This window comes from Salmo salar, chromosome 09, assembly GCF_965601325.2.
Source record: "Salmo salar chromosome 09, fSalSal1, whole genome shotgun sequence".
NCBI lineage: Eukaryota > Metazoa > Chordata > Actinopteri > Salmoniformes > Salmonidae > Salmo > Salmo salar.
The window spans coordinates 139,304,339-139,329,501 of record NC_138299.1 but is presented as its reverse complement, the minus strand read 5'-3'; the positions used below and the strand labels follow the sequence as shown (position 1 = coordinate 139,329,501).

At 44.2% G+C, this 25,163-nt stretch overlaps 3 protein-coding genes across 5 annotated transcripts; all 3 read left to right on the top strand.

The window, feature by feature from the left end:
* Positions 1–6,278: 6,278 nt before the first annotated feature.
* On the top strand, positions 6,279–9,878 carry LOC123723688 (DNA-directed RNA polymerase II subunit RPB9). Of its 2 annotated transcripts, none has more exons than XM_014214657.3 (6): positions 6,279–6,479; positions 8,587–8,641; positions 8,806–8,879; positions 9,007–9,081; positions 9,255–9,306; positions 9,445–9,878. In XM_014214657.3, exons 1-6 carry the CDS (start codon positions 6,418–6,420, stop codon positions 9,505–9,507), a joined length of 381 nt encoding a protein of 126 aa, XP_014070132.1. In that variant the 5' UTR covers positions 6,279–6,417; the 3' UTR covers positions 9,508–9,878. The 2 variants fall into 2 exon arrangements, with proteins under 2 accessions (XP_014070132.1, XP_014070133.1); XM_014214658.3 differs by having other exon boundaries at positions 6,322–6,624.
* A 367-nt stretch (positions 9,879–10,245) lies between these two features.
* Positions 10,246–11,980, top strand: polr2i (RNA polymerase II subunit I). Of its 2 annotated transcripts, none has more exons than XM_045723301.2 (4): positions 10,246–10,412; positions 10,598–10,790; positions 10,880–10,998; positions 11,087–11,974. In XM_045723301.2, the coding sequence occupies exons 1-4, from the start codon at positions 10,394–10,396 to the stop codon at positions 11,257–11,259; spliced, it is 504 nt and encodes a 167-aa protein (XP_045579257.1). In that variant the 5' UTR covers positions 10,246–10,393; the 3' UTR covers positions 11,260–11,974.
* Positions 11,981–12,645: 665 nt separating this feature from the next.
* Positions 12,646–14,179, top strand: LOC106613045 (forkhead box protein G1-like). Its single transcript, XM_014214924.3, has one exon. It carries the CDS (start codon positions 12,777–12,779, stop codon positions 14,055–14,057), a length of 1,281 nt encoding a protein of 426 aa, XP_014070399.2. The 5' UTR covers positions 12,646–12,776; the 3' UTR covers positions 14,058–14,179.
* Positions 14,180–25,163: the final 10,984 nt, after the last annotated feature.

Sequence of the window (25,163 nt, the reverse complement as noted above, 5' to 3'; positions counted from 1 at the left end):
AAAATATTTCTGATAAAAATGATTAATTAAAAAGATTAGACAATATATTTCTGATAAAAATGTACAATGTCAACCTAATCTCCTTTTCATCCCTGCAACAAATTACCTAACACCTTTTCTGAATGTCAACAAGACTTATCCCCCTCACTAACATGCTGACCAGACCGCGCGTCCATGTGCGCATGTTGATTTTGTCCACCCAGACCAGACATGATCAGGACATGCAGGTTGAAATATCAAAACGAACTCTGAACCAACTATATTAATTTGGGGACAGGTCGAAAAATATTAAACATTTATGGCAATTTAGCTAGCTAGTGTAACGGCTGTCGTTGGGAATGGATGACCAAAACGCAAGCGGGATGTGGATACTCATCTTTTTAATGTAAAGAATGAAGCAAACACGGAAAAACAATAAACAATAACGACTCACGACAGGCTAACAGGCTATACATACAAAACAATAGCAGTGCTAGTGCAACAACCCACAAACCCAAGTGAAAAACACACACCTAATATATGACTCCCAATCAGGAACAACGATAACCAGCTGTCCCTGATCGGGAGCCACACAGACCAACATAGAAACATACAACCCAGAACAAACATACACAGACATCTTCTGCCACGTCCTGACCAAAATACTACACAACTACACCCTCTGCTGGTCAGGACGTGACAGTACACCCCCCCCCCCCCCAAGGTGCATACCCCGAATGCACCTAAAAAGAAACAACAAAATCCCCAATACCACAACAAAACAAAAACAAATACCCCCTACACAATAAGGGAGGGAAGGGAGGGTGGCTGCCGTCAACGACGGCACTGTGCTACACCCCCCCTCCCCAACCCACCTATCCTGGAGGTGGCTCTGGTTCCGGCCTACTGCCCTCCAGGTTGTAGGCAGACTCATTGGGGTCCGGGTCGTAGACAGACTCACTCCGTTGTGGATTGTGGGCAGATTCCTTCAGTTCCATGCTGTAGGCAGACTCCTTTGGTTTAGAGTTAATTATCCACTTATTCAGTTCCGGATTACAGACAGACTCCCTCAGTTCCGGGTCGCAGGCAGACTCCCTCGGGTTCCGGGTCGCAGGCAGACTCCCTCGGTTCCGGGTCGCAGGCAGACTCCCTCGGTTCCGGGTCGCAGGCAGACTCCCTCGGTTCCGGGTCGCAGGCAGTCTCCCTCGGTTCCGGACTAGACACTGTTGCCGGATACTCTGGACTGCACACTGGTGCCGGATACTCTGGACTGCACACTGGTGCCGGATACTCTGGACTGCACACTGGTGCCGGATACGCTGGACTGCACACTGGACACCTGATGCGTGGGGCTGGTAGAGGAGGTACCAGGCTGGATACACGCACCCCAGGACTAGTACGAGGAGTGGAAACAGGCTGAATAGGACTAGGCTGACTAATGGGAAGCTTGGTCCGGGTTGCTGGTACTGGTCGTGCCAGACTGGAGGTACTCACTTCCGGGTTAGCACGAGAGGCGGGAACCGGAAAGACTGGGCCATGGAGGCGCACAGGTGGCCTTAACCGCACCGCCTGCACAACCCGTCCTGGCTGGGCGGAACTAGCAGCCCTGTACGAGCGGGATGCTGGTACAGGGCGAACTGGGCTGTGCAGGGGCCTGATGGTTGCCGTGCGTAGAGCGGGAGTAGGGTAGCCTGGTCTTAGGAGGCGTACCGGCGACCAGACGCGCTGCGCAGGCATCCTCCTACCAGGCTGGATGCCCACTCTAGCACGGCATCTGCGAGGGGCTGGAATAGCGCGCACCGGCATGTGCGTGCGTATGGGCGAGATTGTGCGCACCTCAGCAAAACACGGCGCCCTCCACTCCATACGCTCCTCCACATAATCACAGGTAGCTGGCTTATGGCTCTTCCTTGGCCTAGCCAAACTACCCGTGTGCCCCGTGTTGTTGGGAATGGATGACCAAAATGCAAGCGGGATGTGGATACTCATCTTTTGAATGTAAAGCATGAAGCAAACATGGAAAAACAATAAACAATAACGACTCACGACAGGCTAACAGGCTATACATACAAAACAATAGCAGTGCTAGCGCAACAACCCACAAACCCAAGTGAAAAACACACACCTAATATATGACTCCCAATCAGGAACAACGATAACCAGCTGTCCCTGATCGGGAGCCACACAGACCAACATAGAAACATACAACCCAGAACAAACATACACAGACATCTTCTGCCACGTCCTGACCAAAATACTACACAACTACACCCTCTGCTGGTCAGGACGTGACAGCTAGCTTGCTGTTGCTAGCTAATTTGTCCTGGGATATAAACATTGGGTTGTTATTTTACCTGAAATGCACACGTTCCTCTACTACGACAATTAATCCACAGATAAAAGGGTAAAAATGTGTTTCTAGTAATCTCTCCTCCTTCACGCCCCTTCTTCTTCTTTGGACTTCACATGGAGGTTGGCAATCAACTTTAAGGTGCTTTACCACTACCGACTGAAGTGTGGGCCCTAGTTCATCTTTTCAATCAATCATGCTCCTAAAAACCAATGAGGAGATGGGAGAGGTGGGGCTTGCAGCGCATCAAGGGTCACAATTTGAACAAAGGGTTATTTTAGCACCTGGCTACGCAGATGCTTGTTGATGCGTGCAAGTGTAACCGATGTGAAATGGCTAGCTGGTTAGCGGTGGTGCGCGCTAATAGTGTTTCAATCAGTGACGTCACTTGCTCTGAGACTTGAAGTAGGGTTTCGGCTTTTGTGGCGCGATGGGTAACGATGCTTTGTGGGTGTCAGTTGTTGATGTGTGCAAGGGTCCCTGGTTCGAGCCCAGGTTGGGGCGAAGAGAGGGACGGAACCTACACTGTTACACAAGCAGTGTGGGTGCAATGATTGAATAACTTGTATGTGTACATTTATTTTGCAACGCTTGCGCACATGAAGCGAGCAGTGTGGTCAGCATGTTACAACAATTCTGTTATTGTTATTACAGTGCTGAAAAGAACCTCAAGAATGTTGGTGATGACGTTGTGCTCCACCTGCTTGACAATACACCATTTTTCAAAAGTTCAACTCCTGTTTATTTTACTCGTTGTGATTGTATAAAGTTGTTACATCTGTCCAGTTTTCAAACACACCACATTCTCCTCTTCTCAATATGGAATTTATGTGAATCATTTCAAAGCTTTGTAGTTTTATTCTAGCTTTCATTCTGCTTACATCTTGCACACCTTGAAAACTAGCCCCGCCTTTACATGTCTGTCTACAAGCAACCATGTAGTCAAACCAGTCCGAATATTTAGAACATCACCTCTGCAAGACGTTCACAGGTAAAACAAAGTATTGTTGTATACATTAAAAATAGATTTGATGTGATGAGATTTCTTTCCAAATTTACATTCATAATGCAGACGTATATTTTTTTTTTAACAAAAGTTTGTCCTATTTAATTCACATGCATTAATTAACTAACACAACAACAATTAATATGCCTATACTCCATTTCTACAGAAGTAAACTCATCAGCTGTAGTTGTACATAGTCATGGATTTTGAAACTGGCCGTGGAGACAATAATGGAAACCTTAAGCCTGGTAATAACATTCACACAGTAGTGACCTAAATACCTATTTCTAAAGAAATACAGGTTGGTTGGGCAAGTAATCTTTGTAAATGTCATTGTATCCTGTTCACCTACATAGTTATATTTTAAGAGGCCTATGATGTGAAATGCATATACAGTGCCTTCAAAATGTATTCAGATTCCTTGACTTTTAACACATTTTGTTAGGTTACAGCCTTATTCTAATTTTTTTTTTCCCCCTCATCAATCTACACACAATACCCCATAATGACAAAGCAAAACAGGTTTTTAGAAATGTTTGCTAATGTTTGCTATCAACATACATAAGTATTCAGACCCTTTACTCAGTACTTTGTTGAAGCACCTTTGGCAGCAGTTACAGCCTCGACTCTTCTTGGGTATGATGCTACAAGCTTTGCACACCTGTATTTGGGGAGTTTCTCCCATTCTTCTCTGCAGATCCTCTCAAGCTGTCAGGTTGGATGGGGAGCGTTGCTGCACAGCTATTTTCAGGTCTCTCCAGAGATGTTCGATCAGGTTCAAGTCCAGGCTCTGGCTGGGCCACTCAAGGACATTCAGAGACTTGTGTTGTCTTGGCTGTGTGCTTAGGGTCGTTGTCTTGTTGAAAGGTGAACATTCATCCCAGTCTGAGATCTTTAGCACTCTGGAGCAGGTTTTCATCAAGGATCTCTCTGTACTTTGCTCCGTTCATCTTTTAATCCTGACTAGTCTTCCACTCCCTGCCGCTGAAAAACATCCCTACAGCATGATGCTGCCACCACCATGCTTCCCCGTAGAGATGGTGTCAAGTTTCCTCCAGACGTGACACTTGGCATTCAGGCCAAAGAGTTCAAGCCTGGTTTCATCAAACCAGAGAATCTTGTTTCTCATGGTCTGAGAGTCCTTTATGTGCTTTTTGGCAAACTCCAAGCGGGCTGTCATGTGCCTTTTACTGAGGAGTGGCTTCCGTCTGGCCACTCTACCATAAAGGCCTGATTGGTGGAGTGCTGCAGAGACGGTTGTCCTTCTGGAAAGTTCTCCCATCTCCACAGAGTGACCATCAAGTTCTTGGTCACCTCCCTGACCAAGGCCCTTTTCCCCAGATTGCTCAGTTTGGCCAGGTGGACAGCTCTAGGAAGAGTATTGGTGGTTCCAAACTCCATTTAAGAATGATGGAGGCCACCGTGTTCTTTAGGACCTTCAATGCTGCAGAAATCTTTTGGTACCCTTCCCCAGATCTGTGCCGCGACACACTCCTGTCTCTGAGCTCTATGGACAATTCCTTCGACCTCAGACCTTTGCTCTGATATGCACTGTCAACTGTGAGACCTTATATAGACAGGTGTGCGCCTTTCCAAATCATGTCCAATCTATTGAATTTACCACAGGTGGAGTCTAATCAAGTTGTAGAAACATCTCAAGGATGATTAATGGAAACCGGATGCACTTGAGCTCAATTTTGAGTCTCGTAGCAAAGTGTCTATATACTTATGTAAATAAGGTATTTATTTATTTTATTTTTATAAATTAGCAAAAATGTTTAAAAAAATTAATGTTTTCACTTTATCATTATGGGGTATTGTGTGTAGATTGCTGAGTTTTTTATTTTTTATTTAATCAATTTTAGAATATGGCTGTAATGTAACAAAATGTGCAAAAAGTCAAGGGGTCTGAATAGTTTCTGAAGGCACTGTGTATACTTTTTACAATAGATTCTAGATCTCTGTATGTATGCAATAGTCCCTTGTAAATGACATATGATGAATGTCACTGACAAATCTTTACAGTGAAACAGAGCTAAACAACTCTATTGTATTCTGGAACACAGAACCCAAACCCACCAATCCTGATTCAACAGAGGGTGGCCCAGAGTGTCCCAAACCAAGTAGGCCTTTTAACTCTTTTGTATTCTGTTGTAAAGTTGACACAACATGTGCATTTCACATATATCTTATGGCATCTATATTTTCATAATTTCTGTGAAAAGGAAGAATTTGTACACATCTTATTAGCAAATCTTTGAGCATGTATCAAATGCCCTAGGCCTGGACTGATCTCTCTCTCTATTTGTTCATTCTTACATTCTAGGAAAGATTGTAGCCTTCACAGCCAAACTAAACATTTGTGACAGCTACCCAACTCACAGCAGTATCCTGAAGTTTGCCAACGTCCTGGTCAATGAGGGAGACGGCTATAGTACTCATACAGGAAAATTCAACTGCCCACTGGCTGGCTTGTACCACTTCACATTGCATATGTCCACATACGGCCGCGCCCAGTGTAGTATTTTAAAGAATGGCCAGCGGGTTGTCTCAGCATACCACACCAGCCTGCCAGACAAGTGTTGCCAGGTAGTCAGCATTGGTAGTGTGATTGAGCTCACTGAAGGAGACCAGGTTTGGGTTAATCTGTGGGGACCTACAAGACATGATATTTTTGCTACTGAAGACAATGACACTGTGTTTGTTGGGTTTCTTTTGGCATAATAACTTCATTGCATACTAAGAGGGTGTCCTGGTATGTATTTATTTATTGCCAATGTACTTGTGTTCAACTCCTCAGTGGTGTAATTAAATTGATAATGCATTTTATCGGTTAACAACAACGCATTATTTATTTTCTGATAATAATAAACACGGAATGACACACGCATGTTGGGTGTCATTTAGTCCTCCACAGCAGGTGGCGCTGCAAATAATAAACTGCCATCGAATTCTCTGACATTTTGAGCGCGTGCGTCTTGTTTTCATCGTGGAAGCGGGAGACAACAACGTAGCTAGCTAGCTAGCCAGAAATTCTGAGTTATTCATTATTTCGTTGATTTTTATTTGTAAACCATTTCAAATGGAAATAGAGGGTGGTACATATGAACCAGGATTCGTTGGGATTCGATTTTGTCAAGAATGGTAAGAGCGGATGGTTATAAAGAAGTTCACTTAGAAAGTGCATAACGTCACTGTAGCTAGCTAGCTAAAGACTAGTAGCTATGAAATTGAGTCGCAATCCTTATTCTCTCTGACGGTACCAGGATAGTCTAAACGGGTGCTCGAGGTAATTAACGTGTTATATATGAAAATAATGTGTATAATGCCAACCCAGAGATAGTGGGGCACCTGTAGTATCTAGGATAGATAAACAGGTGCATAATGAGTATCTGATTAGGATGTCGTGACCTGTAATCCCTGAGGAAAGAATTGTGCTTGCTCTACATAGATATGTGGCTTTAGTCAGCGTAAGTTGTGGTTCGCGCAGCATACTTGTTCTTACTATGTTATCTTTACGGTCAATCACAAGTCTGTCAGATCATTTCGTCTCTCATTGACATGAAATCACAAGAATCTAGACAATTGACTCAGTCTCACAACATAGACCAGACGTCTCTGCTTGAGTTTGTTCGTGTTTAAAAAAATAAGGAATATTTCATAAATCACATTACGAGTGAGTTCAAAATGTCTTTGTAAAACGTCAAGGTTTTTCATTGAGCATTTTCTGGCCTATTCCCCCCCAGATCTAGGTGACGCTGAAGCATATGGCACTCTTCCAATTAGGCTGGAAAATAGAACGAGTCAAAATACACCCAAGGCTGAAAAATGACAGAACGTTGGCTAAACTGGAACACTAGCGCAAGCCCATAGAAAATGAATGGAATCAAACATTCACATAGCCTGTTTTGACTGGAGTGACGCTTTGAATTCGTAAACCTCGATTAGTAAATTAGTAAACCTCGATAGTGACAAGTGTACTTATGTCTGCATAACGTGGAAGTAGGGGGGAAAAATGCAACTTTTGACTATTTCTGGTTTTGCGATCGATGACAGCAGAGTACGCTGTCCAACCTTATCTAATTAGAAAGAGGAGATTATCCTGATTAAAATTGTGCCCGACTTGAAAAAAATCTAAATATACACATTGCGAGATATTTGGCGAAATAGACCAGCATGCCTCTCCATAGGAAAACAATGGGGGGAGCTCAGCCTTCCAAGGGCAAAAGGTATTTCGGGGCTAGCGTTTGATGACAACTGAGTAACCTGCCCAGCCTTACACAATTAGACAGAGGAGATTCATGTTTTTAAAATGGTTCCAAATTGATAAAAATCTAAATATATACATTGTCAGATATTTGGCCAAATAGACAGATACCTATTTCCCTATAGTAAACAATGGGAAGACCTCAGAGTTCCGTGAGTAATTTGTTGTTAATTATATTTTAACTACCAGCAATGTGGGTAGGTCTCATTGCCAACAATAGCAAAGCATGCATTGTTAAGTACAACATTAAGCTGGGAATAGAACATTTGGAAGGCGAGTTGGTGCCATGGTGCGCAATAGAACTAATAGGAGCTGACAGGGTGAAAAATGCCCAAAATAAGGCTTGTTTTTTTGTGATTACTTCAAAACTACAGAAAGCAGCTGGGACATATGGTAATATTATGAAACTGGGCTCCACGGCAGATGCAATGAGCTAGTTATCAGAAAAAAAGCATTTACAACATTTCAGGTGTCTAGCCTATACTAAGCAGTGTTGCTACTCTGATGTGGGTCTTTTTTATTTTTTATCTAAGCCCGTAGCGATTTCAGAATTCTCCCACTGACCACGGAAAAATAACCAGTTTTGATACAAATCGCCTTTCTTGTCCATGTCGCTAGGCACCGGAATTTGACTGAGAGACATTGCAGGCTCTCCATCCTTACTCATTTGATCCACTTGTTTGCGTCTATCTGACAGCGATTACATTGTCCTCATATCTTATCCTCTTTTCCGTAGCGCTTGGCTTTGGGGGTTTGTTTCTCTGACACCATGTTAATGTGAATAACTCTCGTCGGAGAGTTAGATGCAAGCATAATCCTTTACTCAGGTGTACCTATCACAACATCCTAATCCGACAATCATAATGCACCTGTTTAGTTATCCTAGATAGGTGCCCCCACGAGCGCCATCTCTGGGTTGTCATTATGCACATTATCTTAACACTAGCTAGAATGTTATAACAAAATTGTTTAATTCTGTTTTAGCAACAACATGTTGTATCCCAAAGAAGACAAGGAGAATCGAATCCTGCTCTATGCAGTAAGTGGGATGACATTCATATACCAATTCCAACTGGCTTACAGTAGTTAGTTAGTTTCATGCACAACCATTATTGGTTTCGAAGTGTTTGAGCATTCAATTGTTGAAACAAGTAAATGCATGAATGTAGTAGCCATTTTTGACTCCACTGTGTATCTCAACAGTGCAGGAACTGTGACTATCAACAAGAAGCAGACAACAGCTGCATCTATGTCAACAAGATCACCCACGAAGTTGAGTAAGTGATCCCTATTTTCCACCACTTATTCTCATACACTGAAATATACATCTGTCATGGGAAATTAAGTATTTTGTCTTATCTTTCTCACCCCTTTCTCTTATCTCTCTGTCTCTTCTCTCCTCAGTGAGCTGACGCAGATAATTGCAGATGTGTCCCAGGATCCAACGCTACCCCGGACAGAGGATCACCCCTGCCCAAAGTGAGAGTGGCCAACACTCACACACACTCAAACAAACACTCTTTCTCTATCTTCCTCCTTTAGCTCTCTGAAATCAGGCAATTTCTCCACACTATTTCAATTCACAAACATCTCTATCAATTCAAAACAACTTCCAAATAAATCTAACATTGATCTCTTTTCTCTCTTTTCAGGTGCGGTCACAAGGAGGCAGTGTTTTTCCAGTCTCACAGTATGAAGGCTGAGGTGCATTGTTATTTTTTCATCAGAACATTCTCTGTCCCCAAAGAGTTTGTCAAATATAGAAATACTCGAGTCCACTGAGCCATATGGATACAGTAATATGTGGTGTATATGAAAGTAACTGCTTTATTTTCTATGTAGGATGCCATGAGGCTGTACTATGTCTGCACGGCCCCTCACTGTGGACACCGCTGGACGGAGTGAAGAAGAGGTCAGATGTATGCATCCACAGCGTCTGCTGTCACCCAACAGGCTACTGTGTCTCACTGGTTCACTGTGGCTTAAATCAGAATGACTGATCGTTATGTGGGTCTAAAATACTCTGCCAAATCAGAAACTTTATTTACAGGAATACTAACTTTTTGTGTTAGTTCTTCATCATCTTGTTGGAGTGTACGTCGTGGAACTGCTAAGATTTGTATGGACCACTTAAATCCCATGTATTACCTTGTTGTGGAGGAACACCTAACTGTTGGGACATAGTGTTAATAATGTATTGGCTCTAGTACTTTTTTCAGGTATGTCTTATTCTTTTTTTGAACTGTGAGAAATTAAAAAAGACAACTTTTGTTAAATGCTTCTGATTTCTTTCAAAAAGACTTCTCTAAACTGTGAATGCCACTGTTATTTAAATTAAATATTTCCTGAATTACCATGGTTACACGATCCTGTGAACCAATCTATGTTGCAATTCTTGCCATCCCAAAACAGCTGAAAAAGAGATGGTTAAAAAAAGTATTGTGTTTTATAACTGGGCATATGAAATGTTCCTCTTTAGTGGTGTAGCTTCGACTTCCCTTTTTTTCTAGGCCTACCCGTTTGGCCACTGCAGTGTATTTCCCAATGTGTGTATTTTTCTGTTGTTTTTAGATCCACTGAGAGTTGCGGTGTCAGTGAGAAACGCATGACTAATATGATTGGCATGCACGTGAAAGGAAAGTACGCAGAACATGTAATAACCCGCTGGAGAAACAGTCCACGCCCCCTTTAACAATATGTAGGTAACTTATTCTAAGGAACGTCAAGGAAACTGCCTCTTTTCAACGGCCTCTAGCGACGAAATCAAAAGCAAGTCTGGATAGTATAATACATGGATTTAAGAGTCACTGGTAAGGAAGTACCTATGAGTTCTATTGAAAGGCAATGATTCAGATTTCTGATAATGTTTTGAGATCTAGGTATTGATACTTTGTTATGAATGGGTAAGCGAAAGTGAATTGTTAGGTCTACAGTTTGGATATGGAACACCACAGATTTACTGTGGTTTGTTAACCATATGCATGCATTTCAGTAGAGGTGGTTACTCGGGAACAGTGGGGAGCAGTAGCCCCTCGATGCTGGGAGACCCTCAAGTGTCCTGCTCAAAGAGTTGTCATACACCACACTGCACTGTTGCACTGCGGGGGCATCCGAGAATGTATAGACCAGCTCATCCACATACAGACAATGCATATGAAGGATAGGAACTTTGATGACATTGGATACAAGTGAGTGACCTCTCCTTTCCTGGTGTTTTCTATCATTCATTGTGTCAGGATAATACTATATGCAAATAACTGTTTGCTTGCATTTGCAGCTTTCTTATTGGGGGAGATTGCACAGTGTATGAGGGCCGAGGCTGGGGTGTTGTGGGTGCACATACCAAGGACAATAACCATGACTCTTTGGGCATTGCCTTCATGGGCAACTTCAACAGTAAGAAACACAATATTGGACTTTTCATCTCCAAGTCATTACAGTGTGTAAGGCATTGGTGCCAATGGGTTCCGCTTCTCTGTTTCAGATCAGAGCCCCAGTCCAGCAGCCCTCTCATCTGTTAAACAGCTCCTGCAGTGTGGGGTTTCCCAGGGGCATTTGCACCCTGGATTTACCCTGCTTGGACATAGAGACTTGGGGGACACCGAATGTCCTGGGGACAGACTATATGCTGCACTAAAACATCTAAAATTTCCCTGAACATAACCTCTTACACAGGCTCAATTGCTACTGGTTCGACAGAGAGAGAGTTGGGTGGTGAAAGAGACTACCCTGAACAGCACACTGAACATTTTGGGACTTCCTTGTGTGTTTTTAAACCACTAGATGGGGCAATGACGCTTTATCGTAGCCATGGCCTATAACGCGTACTCTTTTTTCACAAGCATTTCACTACACCTGCAATAACATCTGCTAAACACTTGTATGTGACCAATACAATTTGATAATGGGGTTTCCCAAACCTGGTCCTAGGGCCCCCCTGGGTGCAAGTTTTTGGTTTTGCCCTAGCACAACACAGCTGATTCAAATGACCAACTCACCATCAAGCTTTGATTATTTGAATCAGCTGTGTAGTGGACCATTAGACCACTTTATATATCTGTGTTTTGTAGAGGACATATGTGGGCAATGTACAGTTTGTCAGACTGAAGATTTGGAAATTGATGCAAGTGGCTTCAGAAATCTGTTGTAAATCGCCACCCATTCAGTGCAATTGTAGAGGCAAAATATTAAGGTTGTAAAATGTGTCTGTTCAGATTAGACTAAACATTATTATTTATTTGGGTATTCACATAAAATTGTCCACATACCATTATGTTCCTTTTTCTATGAGTGTGCTGCTATAAGGTGTTCTAGGAAATAAGAACTGAGATGGGTGTAAGGGTAACTTACACTGAGTAAATAAATTAAAATGTGCTGCTAAACAAGTACAAATTATTGACATAGAACTGGATGGGATTTCAATTTTTGGTGGCCAAAATATCTTGTCCTGACTTGCTGTTTTGTCCTGGATGAGTTTAAGCTTTTTGGATGAATTGAAATGGCTTCTCAAATCACAAAAAATATCTAATAAAACTATTTGTCAACGGTAGAAAAGCGTGTAGATGTTTAAACATTGTATTGCATGATGGACTATTAAAGGGGACCCCATATCAAATTGAGAAAATAGAGAAGGTGAAACATAAATGCTGCTTCATACTGTGTGCCTTGATGTTGCAACGCATCTTACCTGTCAACTGTTGTGCAGGAAGCTGCATGCTCGTCTAGGCTACACAATCTGCTCTCGTTTAAGTTCTCCGCTTGTTTACTTACTTTACGAGTTTACCTACTCCTGAATTACTTACACACCTTCACATAATTCGGCTTTGATGGGCTGTTTGCCAGGTTATAGTGTAACCAGACGGAAAGGAGTGGCGAGAGGCGGTCCCAGAGGGCAGACGCAGGTGAGAGGTTTGAGTTTCACGCTCCTCGGAAGTGTTAAAATTGAGCCTGGGAGATCATCTGTCAGTCAGTGAAATTGGCAGCGCACTAAACTAATCGCAAAGTTTGTTGTATACGGCTTGTGTGACTATGCATGTTCGCATCAGGATTGTTGAGCAGGAGTTTAAGCACGAGTGGCGCATTTTGTCTTTGTCACCCCAAGACGACGTGCGTATTATTTCGTGGATTTAGACGTTCCTTCTCTTCAGACTGCCAGACTCCGTGGGAAGTGGGTGATGTTGAACATGGAGGATTTGAAAGCCCCTGTCAGATTTTTCCACAAGTCTTCATTCAGCATCAGCAGCCTGCTGTTTCGACGAGAGGGAGTGATGAGTGATGACGGTGCCGTGCTGGATGGGCATCTTTCCAGAAAACACATTTCTTCGGGGCCATCTACTAGGCCTAAAGAAATTTGTGCTCAAGATGGAACATATGATTTACATGGAGACAAAAACTGTCATAAAGAATACGCAGTCCAAGAGGACAAACGACTCTCCAGAAATGGAGAAAGGGAAGACGGAGAAGATACCGATGGAGTGGGAGAGGTGAAGACATGTGGAGGAGTAGAGGGAAAAGCTAAACCGGAGAAACCTCCTTTCAGCTATAACGCATTGATAATGATGGCTATTCGCCAGAGCCCGGAGCGAAGGCTTACCCTCAACGGCATTTACGAGTTCATCATGGGCAACTTCCCTTACTATCAAGAAAATAGACAAGGATGGCAGAATTCAATCCGACATAACCTGAGTTTGAACAAGTGCTTCGTCAAAGTACCTCGCCATTATGATGACCCAGGCAAAGGCAACTACTGGATGCTTGACCCTTCAAGCGAGGACGTGTTCATAGGTGGCTCAACTGGTAAACTCCGGCGCCGTTCCACGGCGGGCACCCAGACAAAGCTGGCAATAAAACGGGGTGCCCGTTTGACCTCCACCACTGCCACCGGGCTGGCGTTCACTGGGTCCTTTTATTGGCCGGTGCCATCGTTTCTAAACCTTCAACCTCCTGCGAACTCACACCCGGGCATGGGGTCATATGTAGGGCCCAATCACTCCAACTATGCCACCTCGATCCTTTCTCAACGGTCACACCACATGAGTGCCATAAATGCTGGAGCAGACCGACTCTTCCAAACAAACCAGGAATCATCTTATTTTGGCATGGGTGCAGGCGCGCAGTACCGTCGACATCACCAAATGAGCGCAGCCACAACATTCGCCTCTTCATCGTTGCCATGCACTTTGTCTCTCCCTAACCCTTGTTCCTTTAACCTGCTCAACCGACAAGCTAGTTATTTTTACTCGCATCACCAGGTACCCCACCCGGCGACATTCAATACATGGTGCCAGGAGGAGTACCCCCCAACCAAGGCATCTCCAGCCGGACCCGTTTACTCCGGAAAAAATGGGCCATCGGATTGCTTGGGGAGTTTGTGTGCGGAGTTCCCTAATTATTTTCCCTCAAGCAGCCCCATGAGCTCCCTCAACACCAATCTTTCTTGGGATGCAGGGAAATGACCATATTTAAATTAAAAACGTCAGTTTCTCTTTATGGATGAAAATCTTTCTAATGTCTGCCAATGCTGCGAAATTGATTCAAATAATTTATGTGAGTTTACTATTTCCCAAATAGGCATATCTGTCTTTGGAAAGAAAACAATTATTTAATATTTTTTAAATTAATATTAATTTAATATTGCCAATCACGCTTTAATGTGCAATTTCATCTAAACGTACAAAAAAAACGCCATTCACCATTAAAATAGTTTTCAGTGCAATAACCTATAATTGTTGTATTATTTCACGAATAATTAATGGTCAATAGTTGTGGTGCTTTCAGATCATAAAAAAAAAAAATATTCCTTTCGTTAGTATTTTATTTTGTATTTTAATAGACCACTAATTATACATCACAAGATGAAAGAGAGATGAGAAAATTATGCTGTATTTTAATTATTGCGCATGAAGTAAGAGTTTCATAATGAGGAATAATGTCGTGAAAATAACAAACTATTTGGTATCTGTGAAGGTAATTATCATGGTCGAGGTTGTTATTGCGAGATTTTACATCATCGTTTAGGCTACTTTTACACAGGCTAAACTTCTCTCTGAGAAGTTTGTATTCGTTTTTTTCGTTCTTGGTGTTATAACTTCGTTTTGCGATTCGTAGGCTTAGTTCTTAGGGATGTGGGCTATATGAAACATTAACCATTTAATTAAAAAATAAAATAAATAAAAATATCTTGTCCGACTGTGTTCCATAGGTGCTCTCCAGATATTTCCATTAATATAACATATCTTCTGACAACTGGATGTGTTTTAACAATTCACTGTTATTATCTTAAAACAAACTTGAAAGAACAATTGTCTTCATAAATGTCCTCTATCAATCTTATTGTATGTAGCCTCGTTATTCTTATTGTGTTACTTTTTATTATTACTTTTTATTTGAGTCTACATGGTAAATATTTTCTTATCTCTTGAACTGCACTGTTGGTTAAGGGCTTGTAAGTAAGCATTTCATGGTAAAGTCTACACTTGTATTCAGCGCATGTGACAAATAAAGTTTTATTTGATTTGATATTGCTTGATGAAGGTTGTGCGTAATTAATGGTTTGCCCTTTGGTCATCTTTGGTCATGTCTGAAAAAGTATTGGAAATATAGTGTTTACTCTGATGCTATTAAAATAATGTATACATTACAGACAAAAGTCCAGAATTATTTTGATGTTCCTGAATTAAAGGTAAAAGTTCCTCATAAAAATATATAGGCTAAGATTTTTCTCTGTATGCACTAGCCTATTACTTCAAAATCAAATCTGCAGTGATTGTCTCCATTTGTGTTTGTAAATGTATCTCAATTGTCTCAATGCTCAATATGACACAATGCTGTGTTATGCACTTCTTACATTTTAGAAAATAACTATACTAAATATGCTTTGAGAAATGATTCATCCCAGAGGTGGTGACTGTATGTCTTGCATGATTTGTACTGTATCTGCACTAGCTATCTTTTTCCCTTTTAAGCCTGAAAATGTTTGTTTACAGGGAACTCTGTGCATGTCATATACTGTAGGCTATACGTGTAATTAATTTGATCCATTTTATAATGTGTGTGCAATAAAAACAAAAATAGTGATATTAAAGGGATGAGTTGTATTAGATATGCATTCAAAACATAACAGCATAACATGTGATACTTAAGGAACAGAAAGAGAGTGTCAATGAGTCCAGAAGGAATCCAGCTGCATCCAAAGAGCACTCACACATGCACGCACGACACACACACATTCCCCCAGCCCATTCAATAGCTGAGCTCAACACTCATGGTCATATTTAAACAGAAACTTCCTTAGCACCTGCTGACGAAACCCACTGTTACCACCACAAATAGCCATGCTGGTGTATCTGAAAGAGTTCCAATGCAGCCGTTTACATCTCAATATCTGGGTAACAATTAAGTACCTTACTATGATTGTTTTAAATTGAAATGGTCAAAAATAATTTTAAAAATAGCTTCTTAGCAAAGAGCAATTTCTCAAGCAATAATTTTGCTAGGACTGTCTGGGAGTGGGGAGGGGAGAACTGAAAACTAGCTGTTAGTGGCAGAGAGGTTTGGAACTCTCTTTCTTATTGTTCTATTAACTCATTTACCGCATGGTGATGTCACCATGGAAGGCCAAAACTCTATCCCACCAGAACAGGCTGAAATTTCAGGTGGTCTTTTCAAACAGCTCTTACAATAAAATAGTATTATCATCATTTTCACAATTTCACAGTATTATTCCAACCTCATATTGTGGAAATAAATATAAAACACGGTGAAATCACGTTTTTGACTGCACTGGGACTTTAAGATCATCAAAAGTTCAAATCTGAAAGTACAGACGTGTCAGTGTGATAAAGGGCATGCAGAGCCAGCCTTGACTGAGATGTATAGGGAGAGAGATAGATAGACATCATAGCCTGGCTGATCTCATTGATCTACTTCTACTGTTTCGCCTGCACATGACATCACCGCCTGATGAACTTTCCCTTACCTTTCTTGGGGCTCATTCGAGATATAATTTAATAAAAATAGATGTGTGAAGACACAGATAAGGACAGATTTCTGGAAGTGTGCCTCTATCAAACAAAATAGGCTTTATGTGGACTGTAGCCACCTTTCCTAGACAGCCCAGTCTCAAACACAGTCGGCTGCGATTAGACCAGGATACTGCTCTTAGGATGTTTCATGTAACCTTACACCAACACTGTTGGCAAACTTAGAGTCTAGATACAAAGATTATAATAACATTTTCATTACGCACATGAGTAATTGTGGTATAACCACTTAGAGCAAGATAGAGAGTGAATCAACAAGTAAGCTAGTACAGAATGGGGCTTTGTGTGTCCTGGGGCAACTGTAATACAATCCTGTTTGCTGTGAATTCAGTAATAAATAACAGCCATCCTCTGACAGGTATTGATAATAACCCCACACCTCTAAATCACCCAGCCAGCAGACTCAAAGTACCACAGGCAGAGAGTAAATCAGCATGAGGAGAGGGACTGAGGCAGGCCTCAAGATGTGCCTGTGCACTCAAGGGCAGCTTGTGCTCACCAAGACCCTGTAGCTAGGCCACCACACACACACACACACACACACACACACACACACACACACACACACACACACACACACACCACACACACACACACACACACACACACACACACACACACACACACACACACACACACACACACTTCACATGGGTGTATGGACAGCTAACAGTCAATAATCCCAGCCTCTCTGTAAGAATTAATCTGGGATTTATGACAGGCTCCCCCATTAAGGAAGAGAGTGAGTGAAAAGGGGCTAGTGTAAGCTGTTTGGCTGAGACAGGTAGAGGGTGTATGTTTCATAATGATAGTCAAGCTTTGTAAATCAATCCCAAACTTGGGCCTCCCAAATCAGCACACTGTGGGTGTGATTATCCCCTAGCATGTGCCCTCCCAAGGTAGAGTCGCCACCCTGTGAAATAAGGTTGGTGGATGTATCTCCCCCCCAGGCGCCTGCCTGTCTCTCGCCAGTAAGCCAATCTCCCAATGTCTCAGTACTGTGCAGATAATGTACATCTCTGTCTCTCACATGTGTTCACTCTCATATCTGTCACCAAAAGGTCTACAACAGAGTTACCTGTGGATCTGTGTCTGCCAATATTTGCAGTGGGCGATGATATGTAGCTTAAAGCTCAATGTGTCCGGGACCTAAAAACATGCCACTTTGATACAGCTACGACCGGAAGTGACTTTTCATAGCAGGTTAGGAGAGCATTTTCGCTAACCCTAACACTTTTCCTATCCTTAACCTAATTCTCCTAACCTGCTACGAAAAAGTAACTTCTGGTCGTAGCTGTATCGAAGTGTTATGTTTTTAGGGAATCTGCTGTGTGTCCTAAGTATCAAATTACATATTCTTTATCTCTCAAATAATAGTTTCTTCTAAAATCATCTTCAGATTGATATACTGAATAAGCTCTGAATTAAAGTTAATTTACTCTATTTCATTCTACAACTGAGACAGCATTGTGGAAAATTTACATAATTGCATAATGGGTTAGAATTTCTCCATATAATGTATCAGAAAGATATTTTAACGATACCTGGAAGCCGTTGTACAGACAAAGTTCTTGGAGCCCGAGGCTTGCACCGAATGTCAGGATAAAGATGAGTCTGTGACGGTAGGAGTGACATTTTTGGAAAAAGTGATCCCTTGCCTTTTGGCTGATCCATTTGTGGTTTCAGGGTGGGTGAAAACAGAGTTGGGTGGTGTGGAATCAGTGAAGGTAACCAGAAGTTGTCTGGTGATAATGGTTTGTGTTTCTGCAGGTCAGAGGGAGCAGACACCCTGCGTTAAAGTAATGGGGACAAAAGACGTGAATTGTTTTGCTCTCAAGAAAAGGGCACCATTAAAAGGAGCGATAACTGGGGTAGCGGTAAATATGAAGTTGACCAACTGAAGGGGAAGATTCCCGGTGTTTGTGATGCTCATCGTTTGGTGCGATGCAGACAGGGTGGTGTTCCTAGGTGGGAGAAGTGTGCAGAAGGGCATGAGACAAAGGAATGTGTAGCATTGTAGGGGTCATGTACAAAAGCTGAAGAATATACGCACATCCAGATACTTTCCGCAGGTGCTGGAGTTGTATGCAAACTTATGGAAAACGCCACACACTGCTGCTCATGCTCCCAGGTGATTTAATTTATAAAAACGTTTTGACCCTTAGGTCTTCATCAGGCATCCATATCCCAGGTGGGGGTGGAAGATTTCATACAGTGCCCTCAGAAACTATTCAGACCCCTTGACTTTACCACATTTTGTTAGTTTACAGCCTTATTCTAAAATGTATTAAATCATTTATTTTTCCATCAATCTACAGACAACACCCCATAATGACAAAGCAAAAATTTGTTTTTAGAAATGTTTGCTAATTTATTTAAAAGAAAACACGTAAATATCACATTTACATAAGCATTCAGACCCTTTACTCAATACTTTGTTGAAGCACCTTTGGCAGTGATTACAGCCTCGAGTCTTTTTGGGTATGACGCTACAAGCTTAGCACACCTGTATTTGAGGAGTTTTTCCCATTCTTCTCTGCAGATCCTCTCAAGCTCTGTCATGTTGGATGGGGAGCGTTGCTGCACAGCTATTTTCAGGTCTCTCCAGCGATGTTAGATCGGGTTCAAGTCCGGGCTCTGGCTGGGCCACTCAAGGACATTCAGAGACTTGTCTCGAAGCCACTCCTGCGTTGTCTTGGCTATGTACTGTGGCATACAGCAGGTTAGCCACCAGGGGGAGACTCGTCGAGGCCTGGTGACAGACAGAGTCTACATCACGAGGGGATGGCTCCCTCTGCTGGATGTGCCAGGTCTCGACGGGCTCTCCGGCCAGGACAAATTGGGGCTGATTGTGGTTGGTGAGTAATCAAGGGGCTGATTGCTCACCAGCTGGACGAGTCCCATAAAGCTGCCAGAAGGGCAGCATGCAGAGAGGGGACTGGGGGAAGAGAGGTTACTCCCGTATAGTCATGCTCAGTCCCAGGGATAACGGAGGGAGCTCAGTATTGTTCCCCGCAGGATACAGGAAGCCCAGAAGATGGTATCCCTGAGAGTGTCTCCTGGGGGAGACCTATTCTTTTCTTTTTGTTTGTTATTTAAATAAACATCCTTGAACCCGGCTAATCCAACTGTCCGCGTCTGATCTGTGTAAAAGTCTTGACCAAACCCCCCTGGTCTGCCAAAAGTGGTGTAGAATGCGGGTAGTCTGATAAGGTGGTCAGATCGGGGTTGACGTTTCCACAGAATCAGCATGGACGAGTTGATAGCTCAGTTCATCCGGGCCCAACAAGCGTGCTAAAGGAAGACGACGACATCGAAACATACCTCTGTACATTTGAACGGACAGCACTACGGGAAGGATGGCCAAGGCTGAAGTGGGACCTTACCGACGAAGAGGCGGCTAACTACGATGGACTCAAACAGGAGATACTCAGCCGCTATGGGTACAGCCTGGCCCATCGTGCCCAACTGTTCCACAACTGGAGGTTCGTGGCCGACACATCCTCCCGAGCCCAGATGAGCGACCTACTGCGCAGGGTATGGCTCCTACCAGGGCATGGCTCCTAACAAATGTATCCACCCTCTCCATCCTAGACAAAGTGGTCCTGGATCGCTTCTTACGGGCGCTACCACACTACATGAAGAGGGCAGCGAGTCTATGCGTGCCCAAGACGTCGGAGGACCTCCTGGGAGCAGTGGAGATGCCTCAGAACACTGAGTCCCTGCTGAGTGAGTGCCGGGCCGAGTCAGGGACCCGTCCGAGGGGACAGAAGGACAGCCCCATCACTGTGTACCCCGAACCAACAGTCAGCAGGGCCAAAGGGCCGCAGACCCATGGAGAGATGGCTGGGGTAGAGCCGACCTGCCACTGACGACCCCAGGTAGATGGAGACCAAAGGAGGTGTTTTGAGCATGGCGCCCGGGGGCACCTTGCCTGGAATTGCCCGGCTCGAGAGGAGTCGATGCAATCAGCAAGCCCCGGAGGCGAGGTGGGCCATGCAGTGAACTACGTCACCTCCTGTTGGGCGCACCATGAATAAACGCACCCATGGTCACGGTGAAGGTCGACGGACACGACATGGAAGCTCAATTAGACTCCGGAAGTATGGTTACGCTCATAACCATGAGCCTGCTGAACCAGGGGACAGAACGTGGTAGGGAGATGTCAATTTCCTGTGTCCACGGTGACACAAAGTGGTATCAAACCGTATGGGCCAATATTGTGACGCCACAAGAGAACTGCCAGGTGATGGTGGGTGCTGTACCGGAGTTGCCGGTACCCCTCCTCATGGAACGAGATTGTCCGCTGTTCCATTGTTTCACTGTTTTTTTCCGCATTATTTGTAACTTATTTTGTACATAATGTTTCTGCAACCGTATCTTACGGCAAAAAAGAGCTTCTGAATATCAGGACAGCGATCACTCACCTTGGATTAGACTAAGATTTTTTCTTCAACAAACAAGACGCACAAGACAACCTCCAAACACCCGGCAGGGCCGACATCCACGTTATTAGCAAGAGGAAGCGACGCAGGTACAGAGGACAAAGAGCTGGATGCCTGGTCAGGACCTGAAAAAAGGCGATTGGGAAAGCTGTCGTTATCGTCAATACTACTCGCCAACGTGAAATCATTGTACAATAAACTAGACGAGGTACGATCACAAATATCCTACCAACGGGACATCAGAAACTGTAATATCTTATGTTTCACGGAATCGTGGCTGAATGACGACATGGATATTCAGCTAGCGGGATACATGCTGCACCGGCAAGATAGAACAGCACACTCTGGTAATACGAGGGGGGGCGGTCTGTGCATATTTGTAAACAACTGCTGGAGCACAAAATCTAAGGAAGTCTCTAGATTTTGCTCGCCTGAAGTAGAGTATATTGTGATAAATTGCAGGCCACACTACTTGCCGAGAGAGTTTTCAGCTATACTTCTCGTGGATGTTTATTTACCACCACAGACAGATGCTGGCACGAAGACCGCACTCAGTCAGCTGTATAAGGAAATAAGCAAACAGGAAACCACTCACCCAGAGGCGGCGCTCCTCGTGGCCGGAGACTTTAATGCAGGGAAACTTAAATCAGTTCTACCAAATTTCCATCAATATGTTAAATGTGCAACCAGAGGGAAAACAATTCTAGATCACCTGTACTCCACACACAGAGACACGTACAAAACTCTCCCTCGCCCTCCATTTGGTAAATCCGACCACAACTCTATCCTCCTGATTCCTGCTTACAAGCAAAAATTAAAGCAGGAAGCACCAGTGACTCGGTCTATAAAAAAGTGGTCCGATGAAGCAGATGCTAAACTACAGGACTGCTTTGCTATCACAGACTGGAACATGTTCCGGGATTCTTCCGATGGCATTGAGGAGTACACCACATCAGTCACTGGCTTTATCAATAAGTGCATCGAGGACGTCGTCCCCACAGTGACTGTATGTACATACCCCCAACCAGAAGCCATGGATTACAGGCAACATTCGCACTGAGCTAAAGGGTAGAGCTGCCGCATTCAAGGTGCGGGACACTAACCCGGAAGCTTACAAGAAATCCTGCTATGCCCTGCGACGAACCATCAAACAGGCAAAGCGTCAATACAGGGCTAAGATTGAATCATACTACACCGGCTCCGATGCTTGTCCTATGTGGCAGGGCTTGCAAACTATTTCAGACTACAAAGGGAAGCACAGCCGCGAGCTGCCCAGTGGCAATCACTTCTATGCTCACTTCGGGGCAAGCAACACTGAGGCATGCATGAGAGCATCAGCTGTTCCAGGCGACTGTGTGATCATACTCTCCGTAGCCGACGTGAGTAAGACCTTTAAACAGGTCAACATACACAAGGCTGCGGGGCCAGACGGATTACCAGGACGTGTACTCCGGACATGTGCTGACCAAATGGCTGGTGTCTTCACTGACATTTTCAACATGTCCCTGATTAAGTCTGTAATACCAACATGTTTCAAGCAGACCACCATAGTCCCTGTGCCCAAGAACACAAAGGCAACCTGCCTAAATGACTACAGACCCATAGCACCCATGTCTGTAGCCAAGTGCTTTGAAAGGTTGGTAATGGCTCACATCAACACCATTATCCCAGAAACCTTAGACCCACTCCAATTTGCATACTGCCCAAACAGATCCACAGATGATGCAATCTCTATTGCACTCCACACTGCCCTTTCCCACCTGGACAAAAGGAACACTTACGTGAGAATACTATTCATTGACTACAGCTCAGCGTTCAACACCATAGTACCCTCAAAGCTCATCACTAAGCTCAGGATCCTGGGACAAAACACTTCCCTCTGCAACTGGATCCTGGACTTCCTGACGGGCCTCCCCCAGGTGGTGAGAGTAGGTAGCAACACATCTGCCACGCTGATCCTCAACACTGGAGCTCCCCAGGGGTGTGTGCTCAGTCCCCTCCTGTAATCCCTGTTCACCCACGACTACATGGCCAGGCACGACTCCAACACCATCATTAAGTTTGCAGATGACACAACAGTGGTAGGCCTGATCACCAACAACGACGAGACAGCCTATAGGGAGGAAGTCAGAGACCTGGCTGGGTGGTGCCAGAATACCAAACTATCCCTCAATGTAACCAAGACTAAGGAGATGATTGTGGACTACAGGAAAAGGAGGACCGAGCACGCCCCCATTCTCACCGACGGGGCTGTAGTGGAGCAGGTTGAGAGCTTCAAGTTCCTTGGTGTCCACATCAACAACAAACTAGAATGGTCCAAACACACCAAGACAGTCATGAAGAGGGCACGACACAGCCTATTCCCCTCAGGAAACTGAAAAGATTCGGCATGGGTACTGAGATCCTCAAAAGGTTCTACAGCTGCAACATCGAGAGCATCCTGACTGGTTGCATCCTGACTGGTTGCATCACTGCCTGGTACGGCAACTGCTCGGCCTCTGACCGCAAGGCACTACAGAGGGTAGTGCGTACGGCCCAGTACTAAGGCTAAGCTGCCTGCCATCCAGGACCTCTACACCAGGCAGTGTCAGAGGAAGGTCCTAAAAATTGTCAAAGACCCCATCCACCCCAGTCATAGACTGTTCTCTCTACTATCACATGGCAAGCGGTACCGGAGTGCCAAGTCTAGGACAATAAGGCATCTCAACAGTTTTTACTCCCAAGCCATAAGACTCCTGAACAGGTAATCAAATGGCTACCCAGACTATTTGCATTGTGTGCCCCCCCCAACCAAACCCCTCTTTTTACGCTGCTGCTACTCTCTGTTTATCATTTATGCATAGTCACATTAACTATACATTCATGTACATACTACCTCAATTGGGCTGACCAACCAGTGCTCCCACACAGTGGCTAACCGGGCTATCTACATTGTGTCCCACCCACCACCCGCCAATCCCTCTTTTATGCTACTGCTACTCTCTGGTCATCATATATGCATAGTCACTTTAACCATATCTACATGTACATACTACCTCAATCAGCCTGACTAACCGGTGTCTGTATGTAGCTTCGCTACTTTTATAGCCTCGCTACTGTTTTTAGCCTGTCTTTTTACTTTTGTTTTATTTATTTACCTACCTGTTGTTCACCTAATACCTTTTTTGCACTATTGGTTAGAGCCTGTAAGTAAGCATTTCACTGTAAGGTCTACACCTGTTGTGTTCAGCGCACATGACAAATAAACTTTGATTTGATTTGGAGGCACGAGCTGAGGGAAAAGTTTTGAGCCCAGAAGCAAGCGGTTGACAAACCTGTATCTATGGGTCTGGAGTCGACGTCGGAGGGGGCGTCAGAACCCGACCCCCTGGTGAACCACTGGAGGAGGAGCCCATCTTCCCCCTCCTTGATTTCGAGGGACCAGTTGAGACACCCGCTGGGGGCCAACTGAGGTGACAATTTGGGACTGCCCAGTGGGAGGATGCAAACTTGAAAGCCACCGCAGCCCAAGTGATAGTGGTGGATGGACAGCTACTTCCGGGGGTGAGTGACTGGCACAATTTACTGGCAATTGTGGGGGAACTTTGAGAAGTACTGTTGCTGCTCCGACGATATGTGGGAACCGTTCTTCAGCTGGCCCACACTCACCTGTTGGGGGCGCACCTGGGAATGGAGAAGACCCGGGAACGGATTCCCACCCAGTTCCACTGGCCTAGGATGAGGAGAGCCGTGGAAGTCTATTGTCGTAGCTGCCCGGAGTGTCAAATTACTGCCCCAAAAGCACACTTCCGAAACCCACTGGTCCCCCTACCGATAATCGAGGTGCCCTTTGAACGCATCGCCATGGACATAGTGGGAACCCTGGTAAAAACAGCATGAGGACACTGGTACATCCTGGTGATGGTAGATTATGCCACCCCGAGGTCATTTCCCTACAGGCGGTGGTATCCAAGGGAATTTCCCAGGAGCTGTTCCACCTCTTAAGCCGGGTGGGTATCCCGAACAAGATCCTGACAGACCAAGATACTGAGTTTTTGTCCCGCCTAATGAAAGATTTGTGTGTTCTCCTGCAGAT

Bases quoted from the DNA above. Each gene is read 5' to 3' on its own strand.
- LOC123723688 (XM_014214657.3), top strand. From the start codon at position 6,418: ATGGAAATAGAGGGTGGTACATATGAACCAGGATTCGTTGGGATTCGA. The intron at 8,642-8,805 runs GTAAGTGGGATG...GTATCTCAACAG, and splicing joins ATCGAATCCTGCTCTATGCA to TGCAGGAACTGTGACTATCA. The intron at 9,307-9,444 runs GTGCATTGTTAT...TTTTCTATGTAG, and splicing joins CTCACAGTATGAAGGCTGAG to GATGCCATGAGGCTGTACTA.
- LOC106613045 (XM_014214924.3), top strand. From the start codon at position 12,777: ATGTTGAACATGGAGGATTTGAAAGCCCCTGTCAGATTTTTCCACAAG.
- polr2i (XM_045723301.2), top strand. The intron at 10,791-10,879 runs GTGAGTGACCTC...TTGCATTTGCAG, and splicing joins TTTGATGACATTGGATACAA to CTTTCTTATTGGGGGAGATT. The intron at 10,999-11,086 runs GTAAGAAACACA...TCTCTGTTTCAG, and splicing joins CTTCATGGGCAACTTCAACA to ATCAGAGCCCCAGTCCAGCA.